Source organism: Pan paniscus, chromosome 11 (genome assembly GCF_029289425.2).
Source record: "Pan paniscus chromosome 11, NHGRI_mPanPan1-v2.0_pri, whole genome shotgun sequence".
Lineage (NCBI taxonomy): Eukaryota > Metazoa > Chordata > Mammalia > Primates > Hominidae > Pan > Pan paniscus.
The window spans coordinates 7175413-7195556 of NC_073260.2; the positions used below are offsets into that span (position 1 = coordinate 7175413).

General features: G+C 55.3%; 1 protein-coding gene across 7 annotated transcripts in view; it reads right to left on the bottom strand.

Annotated features, from left to right (window-relative positions):
• Nucleotides 1-20023, bottom strand: part of NTNG2 (netrin G2) — an 82943-nt gene extending 62920 nt beyond the window's left edge. The window contains exons 1-4 of one of the 7 annotated variants that reach the window (XM_008975972.4): nt 18996-20023; nt 15654-15743; nt 15157-15241; nt 14226-14921 (exon numbers count right to left, since the gene is read on the bottom strand). In XM_008975972.4, coding sequence (XP_008974220.1) covers nt 14226-14438 — 213 coding nt within the window. In that variant the 5' untranslated portion in view covers nt 14439-14921; nt 15157-15241; nt 15654-15743; nt 18996-20023. Of the gene's footprint in view, nt 1-14225; nt 14922-15156; nt 15292-15653; nt 15744-18300; nt 18322-18781; nt 18905-18995 lie in introns of those variants that run through there. The other 6 variants (XM_008975971.4, XM_034929347.3, XM_008975973.4 and 3 more) reach the window with 6 other exon arrangements.
• Between the last annotated feature and the right edge of the window lie 121 nt (nt 20024-20144).

A 20144-nucleotide genomic window follows, 5' to 3' on the forward strand; every position in this document is an offset into this window, starting at 1 on the left:
GGCATGGTGGCAGGTGCCTGTAATCCCAGCTACTTGGGAGGCTGAGGAAGGAGGATTGCTTGAACTTGGGAGGTGGAGGTTGCAGTGAGCCAAGATCATGCCACTGCCCTCCAGCCTGGGTGACAGAGCAAGACTCCGTCTCAAAAAAAAAAAAAAAAAAAGAAAGTGAGCCCAGGAGTTTAAGACCAGCCTGGGCAACATGGCAAAACCCCATCTCTACAAAAATACAAAAATTAGCCAGGCATGGTGGTGCATGCCTGTGATCCCAGGTGCTCAGGAGGCTGAGGTGGGAGGATCACTGGAGCCCAGGAGGTCGAGGCTGCAGCGAGCCAAGACTGCTTCACTGCACTCCAGCCTGGGTGACAGAGTGAGACCCTGTCTCAAAAAAAAGAGAAAGTCCTCAGACAATTGGACCAGACAATTACAGGAAACCAAACCCTGATTTCCCTGAGGGTAAAAGAGCCCCCAGAGGGCAGAACCTGCTCAGGCCAGATGATTGACCGAAAGTGACCACGGATGGACTCAGAGAAATCTGGGAAGTCCCTGAAAGTGTTTGCAACCTTATATGTGTGTGTGCCTGTGCATGAGCCCAGTGTTTGCACACACGTGTGCACATGCGTGGTTCTAGGAAGAGCACTGTGGATTCTCAAGTGGGGCCATGACCATTAAAAGTGAGAAGCTCCCGCTCCAGGGTTTTCTGGGTAGGTTCCCTGCATTTCTCCCCTCTGGGTCTTCCTGGATGCTGGGAGATTATTGCATCTCTCTATCGTTCTTTCTCTCTTTCTCTCTCTCCGTCTCCCTGAAGCAGAATCTGGGGGTACAGTGGGACTCTGAGGTTGACCTGCAGACTCCCTCATTTTACAGGCAGGAAGTCTATACCCCAAAATGGGAAGAGACTTGCCCGGGGCCACCCAGTTCCTGGCAGCCAGTGCCCGGGGGAGCCCCGTCCCTAGGAGCTGAGCCCCAGGACAGTGCCAGCCCCAGAACTGTGGGCAAAGGTTTTGGATGTTGCCTGGGTGGGGACAGGGGCAGAGACAAGGTGCGTTCTGGATTAACAGCCTTCTCCACTTGCTGCCACCTGCTTTTGGCCATCTCTTGATCCCCCAGAGGGAGGGACACCTCCCAGAAGGACACTGCCCTGTTGCAGGCTGGCAGCAGAGGATGGCCTGCCTTGGCGGAGGGCAGGAGCACCGTGGGCTCATCTCTCATTGGTCTCTTCTTCACCTTTTGCCCGACAGCAGACTTCTGCTTCGGCCAAGGGAAAATGCCTGGTCGTGTTTCATTTCCTTTTATTTCCCCAGCCGACTCTTGGAGTCAAGTGGACGAATGACTTGGGCAGCAGGAGGGAGGTGGAATGAGGGGCTGAAGAGGCCCAAACGGTCCCCGAGAGACCCAAGACAAACTGCCCTGGGACAGAAGGATGCCAGGTCCTTGAAGACAGGCCTGAGTCCCTTTCCACAGTGTGGGCAGTTCTGGAACACTCCAGGGTTAGATTCACAGGGATCCACACACCTGGATATTCCAATACAATTCCCTCCTGCCAACGAGACCCCAAGAGGTCAGGGGACCCCTCTGTGGCCGCCCAGTGAGATCCCAGCCCCGCTAGCTCTCAATTTCAGAACGACCATTCAAACTCCTGTGTGACAGAAGGCAGGACAGGACAGTGACGGAGGCCCTGGAGACCGATCCTAGTTTTGGCTGTGCAAACTTGGGTCAGCATCTCCACCTCCCTGCACCTTCCTCTCCTCATCTGCACTCTGACCTGGCTCCGTCCTGTTACGAGAGTGCAAAAAGCTGCACACATGGGGTGCTTTGCACAGCGTCTTTCTCTGAATTGCCACTGGTGCATGGCACTACGGAAGCACGTGTGCCCCAGTCTCTCACTCATGAGGCTCCCAGGCGTCCAGCACACCACCAAAACCCAGCACCATGATCGCCGGCATTGCTGCGATCGCCAGCATTCCAGCCACCATCCTACCCGGCCTTGCCCTCCTGGCACAGAGCACTCTTTCTGTCCACTTTCTGTGATGCTGCCACCACAGAGAAGACCACAGCTGGCAGGTGGGCTTAGGGGACGCTCTTGATCCCCTCAGGGCCCCCAAGATATGGCTCTGAGCCATGCCAGTCACCAGTAGTGACACATAGGCGGGAGCTCACCTAAGCAGGCTGGGAAGTAGATGTATCACCCTCACTGACCCTGAAGAGGCAGCTCCGGCCCCCACTGGCTGCAGGTGGCATCCGGGCAGGCATCCTGTGTCCCCCACCAGATGCCATCACGTGAAGTCAGATCCAGGGCATGTGTAGATGGACAGAGACCTGGTTGGGGAGGGCCCCTGTCCTCATGGCTCCAGTCTACCTCTGGGAGAGCCCTTGGCCTGGGGTGGAGCCTCCAGGGTCTGAAGCTCCTCATGGGGGGCTCAAGGAAGTCACTCCAACCCTCTGGGCCTCAGTTTCTCCTTCATAGGAAATGAGAGGGGATGTGCCTCATCAGTAGTTTATTTTTTTTTTTTGAGACTGAGTCTCACTCTGCTGTGCAGGCTGGAGTGCAGTGGCACAGTCTCGGCTCACTGCAACCTCTGCCTCCACTTCCCAGGTTCAAGAAATTCTTCTGCCTCAGTCTCCCGAGTAGCTGGGACTACAGGTGTGCACCACCACACCCAGCTAATTTTTTTTTTTTTTTTTGTATTTTTAGTAGAGATGGGGTTTCACCATGTCACCCTGGCTGGTTTCAAACTCCTGAGCTCAGACAATCCACCCGCCTCAGCCTCCCAGAGTGCTAGGATTTACAGGTGTGAGCCACCACACTTGGCCTAATCAGTGGTTTTATATTGTCTTCACAGGAGCCCAGGACTTCCTAGTGGTGAACTGGGGAACTCAGGGGCCTGGGGCAGGGTAGGGGGACACCAGCCACCTGCTTCTGGGGTCCCCTTTCCTGGGCGCAGTCAATTTCACTGTAACATGCTTATCGACGTTGGGGTTTTTCTGGCCTTAGACAATCTCCAGCATGCCTTCTAAGTTGTGTGTCTCTATTTGAAATGATGGATAATTATCTTCAGCATTTATTAAGTACCTGCTACATGCAAGCACTGACTGTGGGACAAAGAAGAGGACAGAACAGTGCCTGGCTGCGTGGGAGAGGGACGGAGGTGGAGTGGAGGCTGAGGAGGTATTTGGAGGCCAGAGAGAAGTCACAGCATCTCCTTCCAAGGACCCTGCTCTGAGAATCCAAGTCCACATCCCAGCCTGAAAGAGGGAGAAGAAAATGAGGGTGGGGAGGGGAAGGGGAGGGTAACCATTGGGATTTTTCCCCTCCTCAGGCCTCACTGTGGCCTAGTCATTAAATGACTGGGATCTGAGTTTGAGCCTTGACTTCACTCAGTTTTGGAGTCTCAGTTTCCTCATCTATAAAATGGGCACAACAGGAGAGTAATCGTTTCTACAGTGCAGAATATCCAGGAGGGTTTCATGAAGTAGTGCACATAGAATGCTTGATGCTTCAGAGGAATAGATTTGAGGCCAGGCGTGGTGGCTCACGCCTGTAATCCCAGCACTTTGGGAGGCCGAGGTGGGCAGATCACTTGAGTCCAGGAGTTCGAGATCAGCCTGGCCAAATAGTGAAACCCCATCTCTACTAAAAATACAAAAATTAGCTGGGTGTGCTGGCTAGTGCCTGTAATCCCAGCTGCTTGGGAGGCTGAGGCAGGAGAATCGCTTGAACCCGGGAGGGGGAGGTTGCAGTGAGCTGAGATTGCACCACTGCACTCCAGCCTGGGTGACAGAGCAAGACTCTGACTCCAAAACAAACAAACAAACAAACAAACAAACAAACAAAAAGCCCAGAGATTTGAGAGTCCAGAAGTAAGTGCATAGATTATGCTCAATTGATTTTCGACAAGGTTGCCAAGAACATTTAGTGGGGGAAGAATAGGCTCTTCAACAAATAGTGTTGGGGAAACTGGATCTCCACATGCAAAAGGATAAAGATAGACCTTTTCCCTTACATCAGATACAAAAATTAACTCAAAATGGATCAAAGACCTAGATATAAGAGCTAAAACTATAAAAGTCTTAGAAGAAAATATGGGGGCAAATACTGCTGACCTTGGATTTAGCAATGGTTTCTTAGATATGACACCAAAAGCACAAGCAACAAAAGAAAAAAATACACACATTGGAGTTCATTAAATTTAAAATAGGCTGGGCGTGGTGGCTCACGCCTGTGGTCCCAGCACTTCGGGAGGCCCAGGCGGGCAGATCGTTTGAGGCCAGGAGTTCGAGACCAGCCTGGGCAACATGGTGAAACCCTGTCTCTACTAAAAACACAAAAATTAGGTGGGTGTGGTGGTGTGTACCTGTAATCCCAGCTACTTGGGAGCTGAGGCAGGAATGATTTGAACCCAGGAGGTGAAGGTTGCAGTGAGCCAAGATCGCAACACTGCACTCCAGCCTGGGTGACAGAATGAGACTCTGTCTCAAAACAACACAAAACAAAAACAAAAACAAAAAAATGACTAAGAAGCACACTGACATCATTAGCCATCGGGGAAATGCAAATCAAGACCATAATGAGATACTGCCCCACACCCACTAGGCTCATCCTAATAAGACAAAACAAAACCAGAAAATAACAAGTGTTGACAAGGATTTGGAGAAACTGGCACTCTCGTACATTGCTGGTGGGAATGTAAGAGGTGCAGCACCTGTAGAAAACAGTTTGGTGGCTCCCCAAAAAGTTAAACATAGAATTACCTTGTGACCCAGAAACTCCACTTTTAGGTAGACACCCAAGAGAAATGAAGACATACACACATGCAAAAACTGAGACCCAAAGGTCCACAGCAGTATCACTCCTAATAGCCAGAAAGCAGAAGCAGCTCAAATGTCCATCAGTTAGGAAACGGATACACAAAATATGGTGTGTCCACATGATGGCATATTATGCAGCCATAAACAGGAATGAAGCACTGAGTCATGCGACAATGTGGACAAACCTTGGAAACATTTTGCCAGTGAAGGAAGGCCGTCACAAAGAGCCTCATATTGTCTCATTCCATTTGTATGAAATGTCTAGCATAGCTAAATTCATGGAGACAAAAAGTAGATGCGTGGTTTTCAGGGGCAGGGGAAGGAGATGGGGAGTAACGGGTGCAGGGTTTTCTATTGGGGCGATGGAAACGTGTTGGGACTAAGTAGAGATGCTGGTTGCACAACATTGTGAATGTACTGAATTGTATATTGTAAAATAGTTTAAAAGGCAAGTTTTATGTTAGACACAATAAGACTTTTTTTTTTTTGAGAGATGGGGTCTCACTACATTGCCCAGGCTGGTCTCAAACTCTTGGCCTCAAGTGATCCTCCTGCCTCGGCCTCCCAAAGTGCTGGGGTTATAGGTGTGAGCCACTGCACCCACCAAAATGTTGTTTAACTGGTTAATTTTATGTTATGTGAACTTCACCTGAGTTTTAAAAATGTTTTAAAATCTTTTTAAAAATGATTATTGCTATGCTGAGCCCGGGGTATACATCTAGGACCCCTCTGTCTGCCCTGGAGTCCACCGTTTTGTGTGGTTTTGTCTCTGACCAATCTGGATTTCCCTAAACTCCCAGAATGTACCTGGCAATCAGCAGGGAACATTGAATGAACTGGTTAATCTAGCCAAATCTTCCCCGGCTGCTCAGTTGGGGAAACTGAGGCTGGGGGCGTATTCTCGCTCTCTCAGCAGCCAGGGCCTAGCACTCTGACTCCCGGTGGCATTCACTCTGCTCCTATGCACTGCTCTCTCCCCCGCCAGCAGCTGGTGTGTGCTCGGGGAATTAGAAACACATTTTCATATATTTAAGCAAATCTGCTGCTGATGAAAAACAAATCGGATCCTGCAAACCAAAGCCGAACAGAACCGGTTCCCGCATCATCTGCCGTTTCTCCCGTTCCTCATGGCCCGGCCCCTCTAGGAAGGAGCCCTGCATCAGTGCTGGCCACAGGGACTCTGGCCAGGTCAGCCCCGGTCAGGGGCCACGGCTCAGCATCCACGTGGTCCAGCCTGGTGAGCTCTGGACCAGCCCCACGGCACGGGGCTTCCATGTTCTGGGTTCCTCTCAATTGCCCCTCAATTGCCCTCCTGCCCCTCTTGCTCCTTCAGAGCCCGTGGCCTAATCCTTCTTAACCCTAGCGAGCGGTCAGGAGCCAGACACAGGAAGGCTGAACTCCAGCTCCTACACTGGGTGGGCTCTGAGAAGTCTCAGAATATTCACCGGTCAGATGCACAGTAACAGACCTACAGGGGCTTGGATGAGGTGGGCAGGGGGAGTGGACTGTCTCCTCTCTGTCACCCACGCACTTTCCCCTCCAATCACCCGGCCCCCTTCCCTGCGTCTCTGCACGAACCATTCCTTCTGCCCACATCCTCACTCTCCTGACCCTTCCCATCCTGCAAGGCCCACTTCTGAGCCCACGGCCTGCGCCTCTGGCTGTGGGTTTGGCCTATGGGGTCCTCTTCTGTCCCTCAAGCTAAATTCTAGAATTAAAAAGGATAAAAATAAAAATACACTTTTTTTTTTTTGAGATGGAGTCTTGCTCTGTCGCCCAGGCTGGAGTGCAGTGGGACGATCTCGGTTCACTACAAACCCCACCTCCCAGGTTCAAGTGATTCTTTTGCCTCAGACTCCCAAGTAGCTGGGATTACAGGCGCGCGCCACCACACCCGGCTAATTTTTGTATTTTTAGTAGAGACAGGGTTTCACCATGTTGGCCAGGCTGTTCTTGAACTCCTGACCTCAGGTGATCCACCCACCTCAGCCTCTCACAGTGCTGGGATTACAGGCTTGAGCCACCGTGCTCCCGGCCCTTTTTTTGAGCATTCCTTTTGTGCTGGCACCCAGCTGAGGGCATCACATGCCTGGTCTCGTCTTACTTGTACACACTTCCTTCGAGGTTGTGTCCAGCGCCATGCCCAGTTTCAGATGAGAAAACCAAGGCTCAGGGTCACAAGGGACTTATCCCAAGTCCCACATCCCAGAAGTGCGGGATGCCCCCGGGCCCCATCTCCTCCCTCCAGAAGCCCAAGTTCTCATCCGCAGCATGGTGCGGCCTGCCTGTCTGTCCGTCTGTCCATCTGTCCGTCTCATCCGCAGCATGGTTCAACCTGCCTGCCTGTCCGTCCGTCCGTCTCATCCGCAGCATGGTGCGGCCTGCCTGCCTGTCCGTCTGTCCGTCCGTCTCATCCGTAGCATGGTTCGACCTGCCTGCCTGTCCGTTCGTCCGTCCATCCATCTCATCTGCAGCATGGTGCTCCTGCCTGTCTGTCCATCTGTCCGTCCGTCCGTCCGTCTTATCCGTAGCATGGTGCAGCCTGCCTGTCTGTCCGTCCATCCATCTATCCGTCTCATCCGCAGCATGGTGCAGCCTGCCTGTCTGTCCGTCTGTCCATCCATCCATCTCATCCGCAGCATGGTGCAGCCTGCCTGCCTGTCCGTTCGTCCGTCCATCCATCTCATCCGCAGCATGGTGCTCCTGCCTGCCTGTCCGTCTGTCCGTCCATCCGTCTCATCCGCAGCATGGTGTGGCCTGCCTGTCTGTCCGTTCGTCTGTCCATCCGTCCACTGCCTGCCCCATCACAGGTGGGATTGGAGGCAGCTTGTCATCATACCCACAGTAAATGAGAAAAAGGGGAATGGATTAAACATCAGAGTTAGGAAGCATAGAGGAAGACAGCCTGGGAAGGTGGGGATGCGCAAACCGGAAAGGTCTGGGGTCTCTAAGTCTCTGACATTCTTTGGAAAGATGTCCCGTCTGGGCCCTTTCACACAGCTGCCTGCCTTCCACAGGGTGTCTGGACCCAACCTCATTCCCTCAAGGGAAGTCAGAAGCAAGGGTCTCACTCCCTGGGCCCCGGGCCTCGGTCTTCTCATTGTCTACTGCCCAGGAGGGAGACTTCACTGTGCAACAAGATGTCATTTCACGGAACTATTCTTGTCCTAGGCTGGGCCCTGCCTCGGGCATTTCAAGAGACTGAGTGGCTTTAACGGCTGGTGCAGCTCAGGTGCCAAAGTCACTTGCAACTGACTTAAGGACAGAGTTGTGCAAACCTCCCAGCTTCATCCAATTGCAAATCCCACAGAACAGGGACTGCAGTGGAGAGAAGCAGGGGCTTCCAGGGTCTCCTCTGTCCTGACCCAAACCCCAGTTTTTCCTTCAAGACTCAGCCCTGGCCGAGCGCGGTGGCTCACTCCTGTAATCCCAGCACTTTGGGAGGCTGAGGCGGGCAGATCATGCGGTCAGGAGATCGAGACCATCCTGGCTAACACGGTGAAACCCCGTCTCTACTAAAAATACAAAAAATTAGCCTGGCGTGGTGGCAGGTGCCTGTAGTCCCAGCTACTGGGGAGGCTGAGGCAGGAGAATGGCGTGAACCCGGGAGGCGGAGCTTGCAGTGAGCCGAGATTGCGCCACTGCACTCCAGCCTGGGCGACAGAGCGAGACTTTGACTCCAAAAAAAAAAAAAAATATATATATATATATATATATATATATATATATATATATATATATAGCCCTGATCCTGCCTCCTCTGAGAAGCGTTCCTGGATCACACCACGCTTCCTCCCATGTATCCATTCATTCAGGAAATGCTTACTGGGCACTGATCAAGCCCAGAGGGAGGTGCTGGGGATGCAAAGATAGCGAGACAGCCCTGCCTTTGAGGAGCTCACAGTCCAGGGGGAAAGCAGACATCTAAAGTTACAGAATTGGTCCCAACAGCCAGCACGCAGTGAGCACCTACTATGTGCCAAGCACCGTGCTCATGACAGTGTCCTATGCACGTTCTATTAATAGCTCCCATTGAGAAACTAAGGTTCAGAGAGGTTAGGTCTCACATCAGAGATCACACAGCACGGGATTCTAAACTCTCCATTCCTAGGGCCAGAACTCTTCACTGATAGGCCAGTCAGTAAGCAGGATGATGACCAAATGAGGGCCTCCTCACCCCACTGGGCAAAGGAGTCAGAGAAGGCCTCCTGGAGGAGGAGGTAGGGTCCAACCTGAACCTTGAAAAAGGAGCCAGGGTTATCCAGGTAGAAGCGGAAGCCTTGAAAACAAAGGAAGGAGGGGGCAGGCATTCGGGTGGAGGAGACAGCACGGGCCAAGGCTGGAGCGCCCGGAGAGTTCATGGGGAGGGGCACGCCCTCCTCCTTCCCCAGCTCCTATCATATCAGGCCCCGGTGTCACCATTTGTGGTTAGCTGCGTATTGTCTTCAATGTCTGTTGTGTTTTTCTCTTGTTTTTCACTTAATTTATCTCTAGTCATCTCACTTTCCCATCACAACTGTGCCTGGCATGAGGTCACACCTAGAAACATCTGCCGACTGGAGGGGTGTGATGGCGAGAGGAGGGAGGCTGGGGCCAGAAACGCAGAGGGGGAAGGAGGCCAGAGCCATCGGGCCGGTCAGCTCTGCATTGTTGGATGGAAACATTTCATGATCCTCAAGGTCTGGCAGGAGGCAGAGTGTCTGTGACCTTGATTCTGCATGTGGTGTTCAATGTCACAGTGGGGAGTGGCTCAAGGACTCCAGGACCTGCCTGCCGTCTGCATTCAACAGCCCAGCAGACCCCCTGGGGGAGGAATGGAACCATTTTCTCTGCAGCTGGGTAAACTGAGGCACAGAGAAGCTAAGGCAGGTTCTAACTGAGTAAGATGTGTGTTCAAAGATGCACGTTCACAGCCTGCCTTTGGCTTTCCTGTCCACCAAAGCCAAGGTGCCTCTGTATGCTGGAGACTCCAACATGGCTGAAATTTGAATGTTCACCCATGTCAATGTAGAAATGTCAAGCTTATCAAGATTGGATAAACAATAATATTCAAGCCTCACACTAGAAAAGAACTTACAGTCTCTGCCAAGCACCTTCCGTTATGTTGTGAGAGGCATTTCCTCTCCCAGGAAGTCGGTGAGGTGGGCAAGGCAGTGAAGATCATACCCCTTTTACAGATAGGGAAACTGAGGCTTGGAGAATTTGAACGACTCACCTCAGACCACCCAGCCCCCAAGTGACAACACTGGGATGTGAGCTCAGGGCTTCAGATTCCAGGCCTGTAGCTCTTGTCAGGAGGTAGTGCTGCCTCTCTCTCTGGAACCTTCCACCGGCTCCTGCTCAGAAGCACAGACCCCCCGCCTTGGCAAGCAAGGCCCGCATCTGGGAATCTCGGCTCCCAGCTCCATCCCCCCATTCCCGGGACCCCCTACTGCTCTCCTGTTGGCTCCTGTCTCACCTCAGCAATGCCTCTCCCCTTAACCTGCACAGACCCCATGGGACCCACAGACCTCTGGCCCCTTCGTCAACGACAGGCTTCATCCACCATCCTGGACCAACCCCACCCCAGCGCTCCAGAGACTTCCTGTTAAAAGGCAGAGTCTGGCTCGGCAGTTGTGGGGCAGGGTCTGGGATTCTGCACCTCTATCAAGGTGAGGTCAGCGCTGCTGCACTGAGGCGATTGCTCTGAGTGGGAGTGGCAGGATTCCCTTGGCACCCCGCTGCCTGGGCAGTAGTTCTCTCTCTCTCTCTCTCCTGCTCGTCAGCTCACCCCTGAGTCTCAGGTGGCTAGCTTTTGTCTCCAAGGCACAAAGGAAGGGTTTTCCCCCTTCCTCTCACGGGGACCACAGGTGGCCGGCGGGAGACCTGTCTTGCAGAGCGCTAAGGGGCACCTCCCAATGCCAGTCACACCCTCCCCATCTCCAAGGGTCCTGCAAGCAGCAGTTGCCCTGTGAGGGGCTGAGATGCCTTTGCCCGCCGCCCTTCCTGCCTCCTCCCCGGCCTGCAGCCTTGCTGGGCTGACCTCAGGGGCAGGCCCTGGGAATGTGGGTGGGGGCCGCCTCTCTTCTCCCACAGCCCTCATTGCAATTTTGTCCTTGCCCAAGAATCCTCTGTTGAGAGCTCATCCCTATTAATTCTCATTGTGCATTTAGAGCCAATAGGTTTTTATTTATTCATTTATCTTGTCTTTCAGCCTCCTCCCCTTCCTTGCAAGGCTGGAATTTACAATTCAGTTCTCAGGTGGCCTTGCTGAAGGACAGGAAGCCTGGGAAAGAGAGAGGGTCTGCACCCCGCATCTGAAAAGGCCGTCCGCCCCTGGGTCCCTCCTGTACCCTCGGAGTGCAGCCGGGCTTGCGCTCCCGTGGGCTGGATGTTGGGACACACCTAGCACCTGCCGCTGAAGGGGCGAAGGGGAGCAAGGACCCATGGGCGATGGCACGGCTGAGGGGGCAGTGGGCATCTGGCCGCCATTAGGGCGCCCCCTGGTGGCTGGTTAACAACAGCTGCTGGGGCTGCAGGAGAGGAAGCTCCCCCAGCCCGCATCTTCCACATGCTGCCAGAGACTAGCAATACAAGGCGTGGCGTCCCCAAGGCTGGGGAGAGGCAAAGGACCCCGGGGAAGAAGAGAAGCCAGGAAAATCACCGAGGCCATAATCACAACAGTGATAAGCCGGTGACTAGTATTGCACACTGAGTACCTACTATGTGTCCGCATGTACCACGGCAGCACGGCCGGGCTGTGCCGTCCCGCCAGCACCGTGACACTCCTACATTATGGTTTCTACTGGGCAGAGGAAGACAGTGAAACTCAGAGAGGTCAGAAGTGGAGAGAGGGGAGGTTGTGCCGCCTGGTGGGTGGGCATGGGCCTTGGCTACAGGCAGTTCCCAGCCTGCCTTCTCAACGGAGTGTTGTTGGCAGGATTTAGGCAACACTTTCTAATCCCAAAAATGAGATTAGAATAGGACCTACCTCAGAGCATCCTACTGCTCGGACCCTCCCAGGGGAAGCCACAATAAACTGTGGCATCAGGGTTTGAACCCAGATCTATCTAGAAGTAACCACCCCCTCCAAAAACCACCCCTCCAAAAGCCAGCCCTCCAAAGCCAGCCCTCCAAAAGCCAGCCCTGCAAAAGGCTGCCGTCCACCTGCCACGGCGGCCTCCCCGTCCTCATCGGACACACATTTGTAATCAAAGCAGAGCTGGATGGCAGCCCATGATGAAATATTTAAGTCCATCACACAGGTGGCGAGACGCCGAGGACTTGCCCATGTGGGAGATTGTGGAGGGACTGTTCTTTCTCCCCTGCCTTCCCCACCTGTCTGCCCAGGAGAGGAGCAGGGGATGGGGATGGGAGAGAGCACTCTTCTAGACCCCAGGGCTTGAGGATGGCTGCCTGGGATGAGGCTCTGCCGGCATTGGGACTGGGAGGGGTGACCACCTCCCCAGAACAGCAGCCCACTGCACTGGGTTCTCTGTCTGAGGGTGGGGGCAGGGCAGAGGTCCAGGGCCAATGACATCCTAGACAGCTTTGGCCAGGAGAGGGCCTCGGACTTGCCTCTGAGGGTCATCTCCCCACCTCAAGCCCTCGACCCAAAGCTGGTCCCAGAATTATGATTTAGCTGCTCCCCCAAGCACGTTAAGGCAGTGATTAATATTTAAGAGAAAAAATACAGTCGAGACTCTAATACGAGAGACAGAGGTTGACCGTGCCCGAGAGCGTGTGGAGAACCCTCCCACCGGCTCTGAGATGTGGACTGAGCACCAGCCCCCATCCTGGCCTTCCTCCTGGCTTCCAGAGCCCAGCCCCCTTGCTCGGCCCTGCGGTCCCCGGGGCAGTTATGGCCACAGACTATCCAGCCCCAGCTCCTGGCTTCGTGCCGCCTTCTCCTTCCCTCCCTCCCTCCCTCTCTCTCTCCCCAGCTGGCCCTGGCCCAGCCACCACCCACAGTGACAGCCTCATCACCACTGACAAGCCTGAGTAAGAAGCTACCTTCTCAGGCTGACTGCCCTGTGATGTGAGCAGAGCCGGCCCATGAGATCAAGTCCTCAGGACTCTGAGGTGGGGGCACCGGGTCAGCCCCACCACAAACCCAGAGACCTGGAGGCTCCTCCAAGGACACGCAGAGGTACCAGCTGCCTGGGGGATGGCATCGAGCCCCTCCTGTGAGCTTCTGCAGCCTGGCTGCCCTACCCAGCTCTGCCCTGCCCTGCCAGGGACGGCCTCCGGAGCACTGCCCAGTGGGAAGCAGCTTAGCTCAGAGACATTGGAGCCACTCTAAGCTGGAATCACAGCTTCGCCACCTCCTGGAGTGTGACCTTGGCCAGATGCCTTTACCCGTCACCCCTGGGCTGCCTCAGTTACCCCACCTGTATGACCAGAATGACAACGGCTAACATCTGCGTGCACTTACTCTGTGCCAGGTCCTATTCCGAACACTTTACCTACATTAATTAAACCACAAACTCCTCACAATGACCCTAGAAGTGTGTGCTCTTAGTGTGCCCATTTTGCAGATGACAGAACAGAAGCCCACAGACGTCACTGGGCCAGAGCCCTCCCCTGACGCTCCTGCTTTACACAACACAGAATCCACCTGGCTAGCTGAGGGGAGGACTTCTCGCAATGGCATCGGGCTCGGCCCACACACTCAGGCAGCTCGCACGCAACCATCTCTGCTGTTGTTGTTGCTGTTAACATTACTTGAGTACTGAAGTACTCCGTGCCCCTAGGACCCCTCCTTCTCTAGCTAGGGAGGCAAGGGACAACGCCTGAATGTCTGCCTTCCCCCGACTTACCCAGGGGCTGCCATCATTGCATGTAGGAATGGAACTGGAAGGGGACCCAAGCTGCACTGTCTGTCCCAGCCTAACCCCCAACTTCATCCTGCGTGAATCCCCTCTGAGCCTCCGTCAAACCTCCCCATGCAAAGGGCCAGCTCAGTGCTTGGCATGCTCTAGCTTCACGGTACCGTCTGCTGGATTGGATTGAGTGGGCTAAGAGGTTGCACTGCAGAAAGGATGAACAGAGGGAGCTTACAGTATCATGTTGCAGGTAGCATCTTGCTCACTCGCCCAGAATGCTGACTTCCTACACGGGAGGTGGGGCTTAGCCTCAAGGCTGCAGAGCTGAATACTATAGGCTTCCCGAGGGAACTGAACTAGTGGCCAGCTGGCCGAGAATGCCCCTACCCCAGAGAACAATGTCACATGACCCCAGTGTCCTCAGGGTGTCCTCTGTTTTGACACATTTCCAAGGTGGGACAAAGACCTGGTCCAGGTCTGGTCCAGACCTGGTCAAGAGGCAGGAAAGTCAGCCTTGCATCTCAGTCCTCCGGCTCTGCTCATCCACCCCAAGGATCTACTCCAGACCTCCTCCCACTTGGCCTGGGCAAACAAAAGAGCAGTAAGTGGACTTACATGGGAGCAGAACCTCTCAGGGGGGTCTCCACATGTGATGCCTGAGGGCTCCACCTTCACCTTGACGTAGTCCTTCAGGCGCATCACCTTGGGCTGGCAGGCGTAGAACTCCCAGGTGGGGCCCTCATCTGTGGTCACCCAGGATTTGCAGATGTCATAGTCCCCAGAGGCCAGAGGGAGGCAGTGCAGGAAGAGCGCCAGCAGGTGCAGCATGGCTGCGCAGTCTGCAGAGGCGCGGCCCAGAGAAGCCCTGGAGAGGCAGCGACGGGGTCAGGCGGGACTCGCGGCCTCAGCATGGAAATGCCACATCTACCAGGCGAGGGTGGCTGGGGTGTCCCAGGGACCCGAGCACTGAAGCTTTGCAAACAGCGAGGAACTTGTTGTTTCCAAAAGGCCGACACGGAAAATTCAGAGCCAGCGTTTCTCAGACTGCTGATGGACAGATCAGAAAGTTGCCCATAACTTCACGTCCTCCTAACCTTGGCATCACACCTCCCCTGGAGGTGAATCTGATCAAATCAGGCAGATTCTCAAATTGTGACAGTGGATGGAAATGGGATAAGGAGAAAATCCGCAGGGATCCTGCATGAGGCTGGATCAGATTGCTTTTAATTTTTGTCCTTCCAATCAATCCAGGTCTTTAAAGGGCTCTTAATGGGTGACGTGCTCAACACAACGGCAAAACAACCCTCCAGCCTGCGTTGTAAAGATAAAATAAAATCAGGAGGTGGGCATGTTAGCTGGAAACATGTTCCCTCTTTGGGACTGGACTTGGGTTCTCAGACCAATAAAAGAGATTTCTTTCATATGAGCTTAAGGTGGCAACAGCTGTGTGACTGGACTAGAATAAAAAGCTACTGAGGTGTTCACTGGGGAGAAGGCTATTTGGTTCTGCTTTGGTGGGGGCCGGCACTAATGGGGCCCAGCTGACCTTGGCTGGTAGCCATCGGCAACTTATTATGAAGTTTCTGAGATCTCAGCTCTCAATCCATCCAGGTACCTGGGGTCTGACTTGTCTTTCATTGTAAGAGGGGAGGAGAGAGAGAGAGCTCATTAGCAACAACACCTGCAACAAATTAAAGAGGGGGAGAATAGAGACGTATAAGAACAAAAGCTCTCCGGCAAAATGTGCAAAAAATGAGGCTGCATTAGCAAAGTCTCCCGAGAAAACTGGGTTATTTTTATTAATATCAGAGTTGCACATTTGGAGATCGGGCATGTTATTTAAAAGGTGATGCATTTTTCTCTCATTTATGGGAGTGTTAGTTCAGCAGAAGTGCCCCTGCTTGGGGGTCAGAGACTTTCGAAAGCATCCCCAGGAGCCAAGATTTAATGGTTGCTTTAAAATACCATGACTGTCAAGTCAGAATGTCAAAGTTGTTAAAGGCAAAGATGAGCATGTAACTATAGGTGCAGATGGACCCATACCTATATGTACAGATGAACAGAGTGCTCCACGTGCTGGCCAACCATGAAGAGCCAGGCACTGAGAAACAGCTCCCCAATCATAGGCACAATCTGAAATGGCAAATTTAATTTTTTTTTAACTGTAAGAAACTAGAGATATTGAAGACTGCCAAAGAGGTGACAATGCTTTGTGAGTTCAGATTTTTCTGATCAAGGCCAGCATTTTGCAAATCATTCTTAGAGTGTATGTCTATAAATGGGTTACTATTACGATTATTGCTGTGCTATTTTAAGCTTCTGTTAATTATTTAAAATCAAAATAGATATAATTAATATATTATATCAAAATAGATACCAGTTACATGAATGTTACATTGGGAAATAACACGACTGCAGTACTGTGGTGTGTTCCAGACACTGGATACGTCACCCGGAGAATCCAAGTCCAGCCAGCATGGGATTCTGGCCAAAAATATTGGCCAATAGGGCAAAGGTTACTGCAGTAAGTTACAGCAGAAGTGCCTGCATGATTAATTATTCTGGTTAATATGTCTCCGATGATTGCATCTGATTTCCCAAACCACCCCAGGTCCAGTCTGGACCTGGCTCTCCCCTGACATCCTCTTCACCTCCTGTACTTGCAAAGCCCCTGAAGAGTTAACTGTGTTTCCGTGAAACTCCATTCTCCACCCAGACAGAAAAACGCTCCTGCCAAAAATGACAAACCGAAGTGGCAGACACTTGCTGCCCTGAGCGCCCTGAGCATCTCAGGCTCGGAGCAGCCCCCGGCCAGGGCCCCAGGGCTCCAGGCATGGGACTCATTCATCTGAGTTAGGGCGACCCCTGCCCCTCTCTCTGGGTGAAGGACTGCTGATGGAGATGAATGAGAACCCAGCCAGGACCATTTTCCCCGTCTCACCTCTGGCTGTTTAAAGGGGAACCTGTTACAGAGCCTGCCTGGCCTTGAAGGCGCTCCTTGCTAGAAAACTCCAAGAAAGAACGTGCCCGGTGTCTATTTTTGCAACCTGAGAAAATGTAGTAAAAATAAAATAGCGCGGCCGGCAAAGGTTTGGATGCCTCTACCCGAGCTCGCGCTGCCCAGAGCACAGCACGTTCGTAATTAATTCTTCCAGCAGTCGACTCCTAACTGTTCACTAACAGGTAGGGAGCTCCTGGCTGCTGGGACAACCAGGACGCCGGGCTGCGGCTTGCAAGGAGGGCGCAGCTGCAACCTTCCTTCAGCTGCAGGACCCGCGGCTGCTCGGGGCTTGCAGGGCGCTGGACGCCGCCGGGCGCGGGGAGGCAGCGAGGCCCGGAGGCCGGGAGGCTGGGGCGAGCGGCGCGCGCGGCGCAACTCGCAAATCTATTAATTGCAGTCCTGTTGGTTTAAATGCCACGCATTCCCTGGAAAATAAATAAATTTTAAAAACCCTAACAACAACAAAATCTGCCAGGGGAAAAATGTGTTTACAACTAGTCAATCAATTGGGCGTTGCTGGCATCGCAGGGGGAATTACGAGCTCAGCACACGAATATTACAGGCGGGTTCTGCCAAAAAGAAAAAAGAGAAGGGGGAAGAGAGGCAGGAGTCCCCGGATAACGAGGAGGAGCGCAGAGAGTGAGGAGTCGGCAGGGAAATTTTCAGAGTAAGAAGCTGCATCCCGGAGGATCGTTTTCTCCGTGGAAAATTTATCTTCACCTGATATTATTAAGAAACTGCAGCTCCCAGAAACAAATAGAATCAATGTGCTTTATTTTCTTTTAAGAGTCCTCAGGAACCGAGGGGGGCTGATAGCCTGGGTATTAAAACTCGAAAATTAGATTTTATCAGGATTTCTGAACTCAGATTTCTCTGTCTTATTGAATTAGCGCCTCCCGAGCTGGCTGGGCTCGCCAGCAGGTTCCTCTTGGAGTTGCCTGCTGCGCCCTCGCCGTGTGGGAAACTTGCCGCGGCGGGCGCGGGGCCCCTGGGGGCACGGGAGGGAGGGCGCTGGGGGCTCCTGGGGCTAGGGGGGACTCAGCCCACCCCGGGGTTCCCTCTCCCTCCTCGGCAGGGGCGGCAGAGGGGGGTGAAATCTGCCTTCAGGGGAGAGTGGGGGTTGCCGGGAGGGAAAGGGAGCTTGGCCGGCGGGGTCACCTTCCCGTCCTCTGCCCCGGGCGGGGTCCAGCGGGCGCCCCGCGCTCACTGTAGCCTCGGCGGGCGTCCTAATTCCGGCGGCCCCGGTGTCCCCCTGCTCCGGAGCGGGCCCTTTATCCGGCCCCTGGGTCCCCGCCCGCGGGAGCCCTGGAAAGTTGGGCGCGGGAGGCGGGGCGCGAGCAGCAGCCCCCGGGTGGGTCCCGGCGGGCGGCGGGCGGGGTCGAGGCCGGGGCCAGGGTCGAGTCAGTGCTTCGGGCCGGCTGCGAGCCCTGTGCCTGGGACACCGACGACCCGGCAGCCCCGCAGCTGCTTTTCGTCTTCCCAAAGTTGCGTGCAAGCCACGGGAGCAATTAATAATTAAGCCGGTAATAAAGGCCCGGCCGGGACTGAGGTGCCCCCTTTTTCGGCACTGCCTCCCTTAATTAAAAGACACAGAGCAGGGCGCCCAGGAACTGGCTGTATCCTTTGCCCCGGCGCTGCCGCCTGTGGCGACCCGGCCGCCGCCGCCCCCAGCCCAGACGGCCAACTTACTCCGGAGCAGGCGGACCCCGCGAGCCCGCGGTCCTCTCTTCCCGCCTTCCCGCCGCCTCTGCTCCCCCAACCTGCGCGCCGCTCAGTTCCAGGTTCGACTCCACGCCGGCCCCAAATCAGTGCCTGCGCCCCCTCACCTCCCGACCCCCTCCCGGCGCCGGGAGAAGTTTCCAGCCGCGGCCGGACTGGCCAGGAGTTTCTCTGTGCAACTCACAGGCTCCCAGTTTGCAGAGAGATGGGAGGGCACGGGATGGGGGTGGCTCTAAGCGGTGGCGGTGGAATTGGGGTGGGGGAGAGGCGCGGGAGCAGGGTTAGTTTCCTTTTCCGAGACACATCCGAGCACCCTTGCAACATCCCTCCCCGACACACACACACACATACACACACACACACACACACTCTCACACACACGACGGAAAGGACCCGGGGGAAGCCGGCCAGAAAGACAAGCTACCCCTTTAAGATGCTGCTAAGAACGCACCCTCACACACCCCTCTGGGGCGACTCCAGTCCTCAGCTCGTAGCAGCCGCCACCAAACAACTTTTGCATCCGAGCCTTTGCCGGGCCGCTGTAAGTGGCTCCCGGGCCCAGGCAAGCCTGCATGGTCACCGAAGCCCTTTAAAAATGAAACCAGCCTGGCCAAGCTGCAGCCTCTCCCCTCGCCCGCCTCCCGGGCTCTCCCCGCCCGCCTTACCCCGGCTCGGAGCGGCTTCCCGGCGCGGAGACCCGGGAGGGCCGAGGACCGCCACCCTCCGGCGCTGCGCCTCCCCCCTCGGGCTGGCGCTGGGTGGGGGCGCGGGCCGAGGGCTGCGAGCCGCTGCTCCTTCCCCGCGCCGCTCCCGCCGCTGTGGCCGCCGCCGCCGCCGCCGTCAGATCGGGGCCGGGGAGCCCTCCGGCCGCCGGGGGGGCCGCCCGCAGCCGTCCCGGAGACGCGGGCCGGGGGAGGGGGCCGCCCGCGCCGCCCGCATCGCCCGCCCGGGCTGAGCGGGAGGTCGCCGCTAACAAGTGCAAACTTTTTGGCCCCCCTGGGCGGCCCGGGGAGGACCCGCGCTCGGGCGCCGGGCAGCCCCCGGCCCGGGTGGGCTTCGCGGCGTCTCGTCGGGGAGCCGGGGCATCCCCCCGGCGCGGCGCGGGCCAGATGGCGGGCGCTTCACTGCCCCCCTGCACTCCGCTCCAAGTTAATGCCGAGGCTAAATCCTCTTGCCATCACTCGCGATCACCATCGGGGCTTTTATCTCTCGGTCTGATCCGGGCTGCGTAACTTCCTCTGTGTGGCTTTAACACACCATCCCACCACGGAGCAACGGTCTTCTTAAAGGTGCAGGAAGGAAATATTGCGCGGCTCGGGGGACGCGCCACGGCCCGGGGAGGGGCGCGGCGAGCAGGGGCGTCCCGGCGGGCCCGTGGCCAGGGTGGCCCCGGCAGCCTCTGGGGGGTCGCTGCCTAAACATCGCCTCCCGGCCCGGGGGCCAGCGGGTCCCTGCGCCCAGAGCGCATCCTCAGCCGGCTCCGGTCAGGCGCAGCCGGGCTGCAGCTTCCTTTTCCAAAACCCGGGGGCCTGCCGGGGTGCCAGCGCCCATGGGTGTGGGGGCTGCCCCATCGGCACGAGGGAGGGGGGCCAAGTGAGTCAGTTCCCCCACCCCCCACAGCCAAGGGCTCAGGGCTGCTCCTCGGTCTCTCTCTGTGAAGTGCTGCCACCCAGAAGGCCCCAAGCAGTGGGTACCGGGGTGGGTGGGTGGATTTGGGGAGATGGGGAGGGGGAGCGATCTGAGCGCACAACCAGAGCCTGAATACCAGCTGACACATCGCCGCCTCCACCCTGATGGGCCCTGCTTTTGACGAA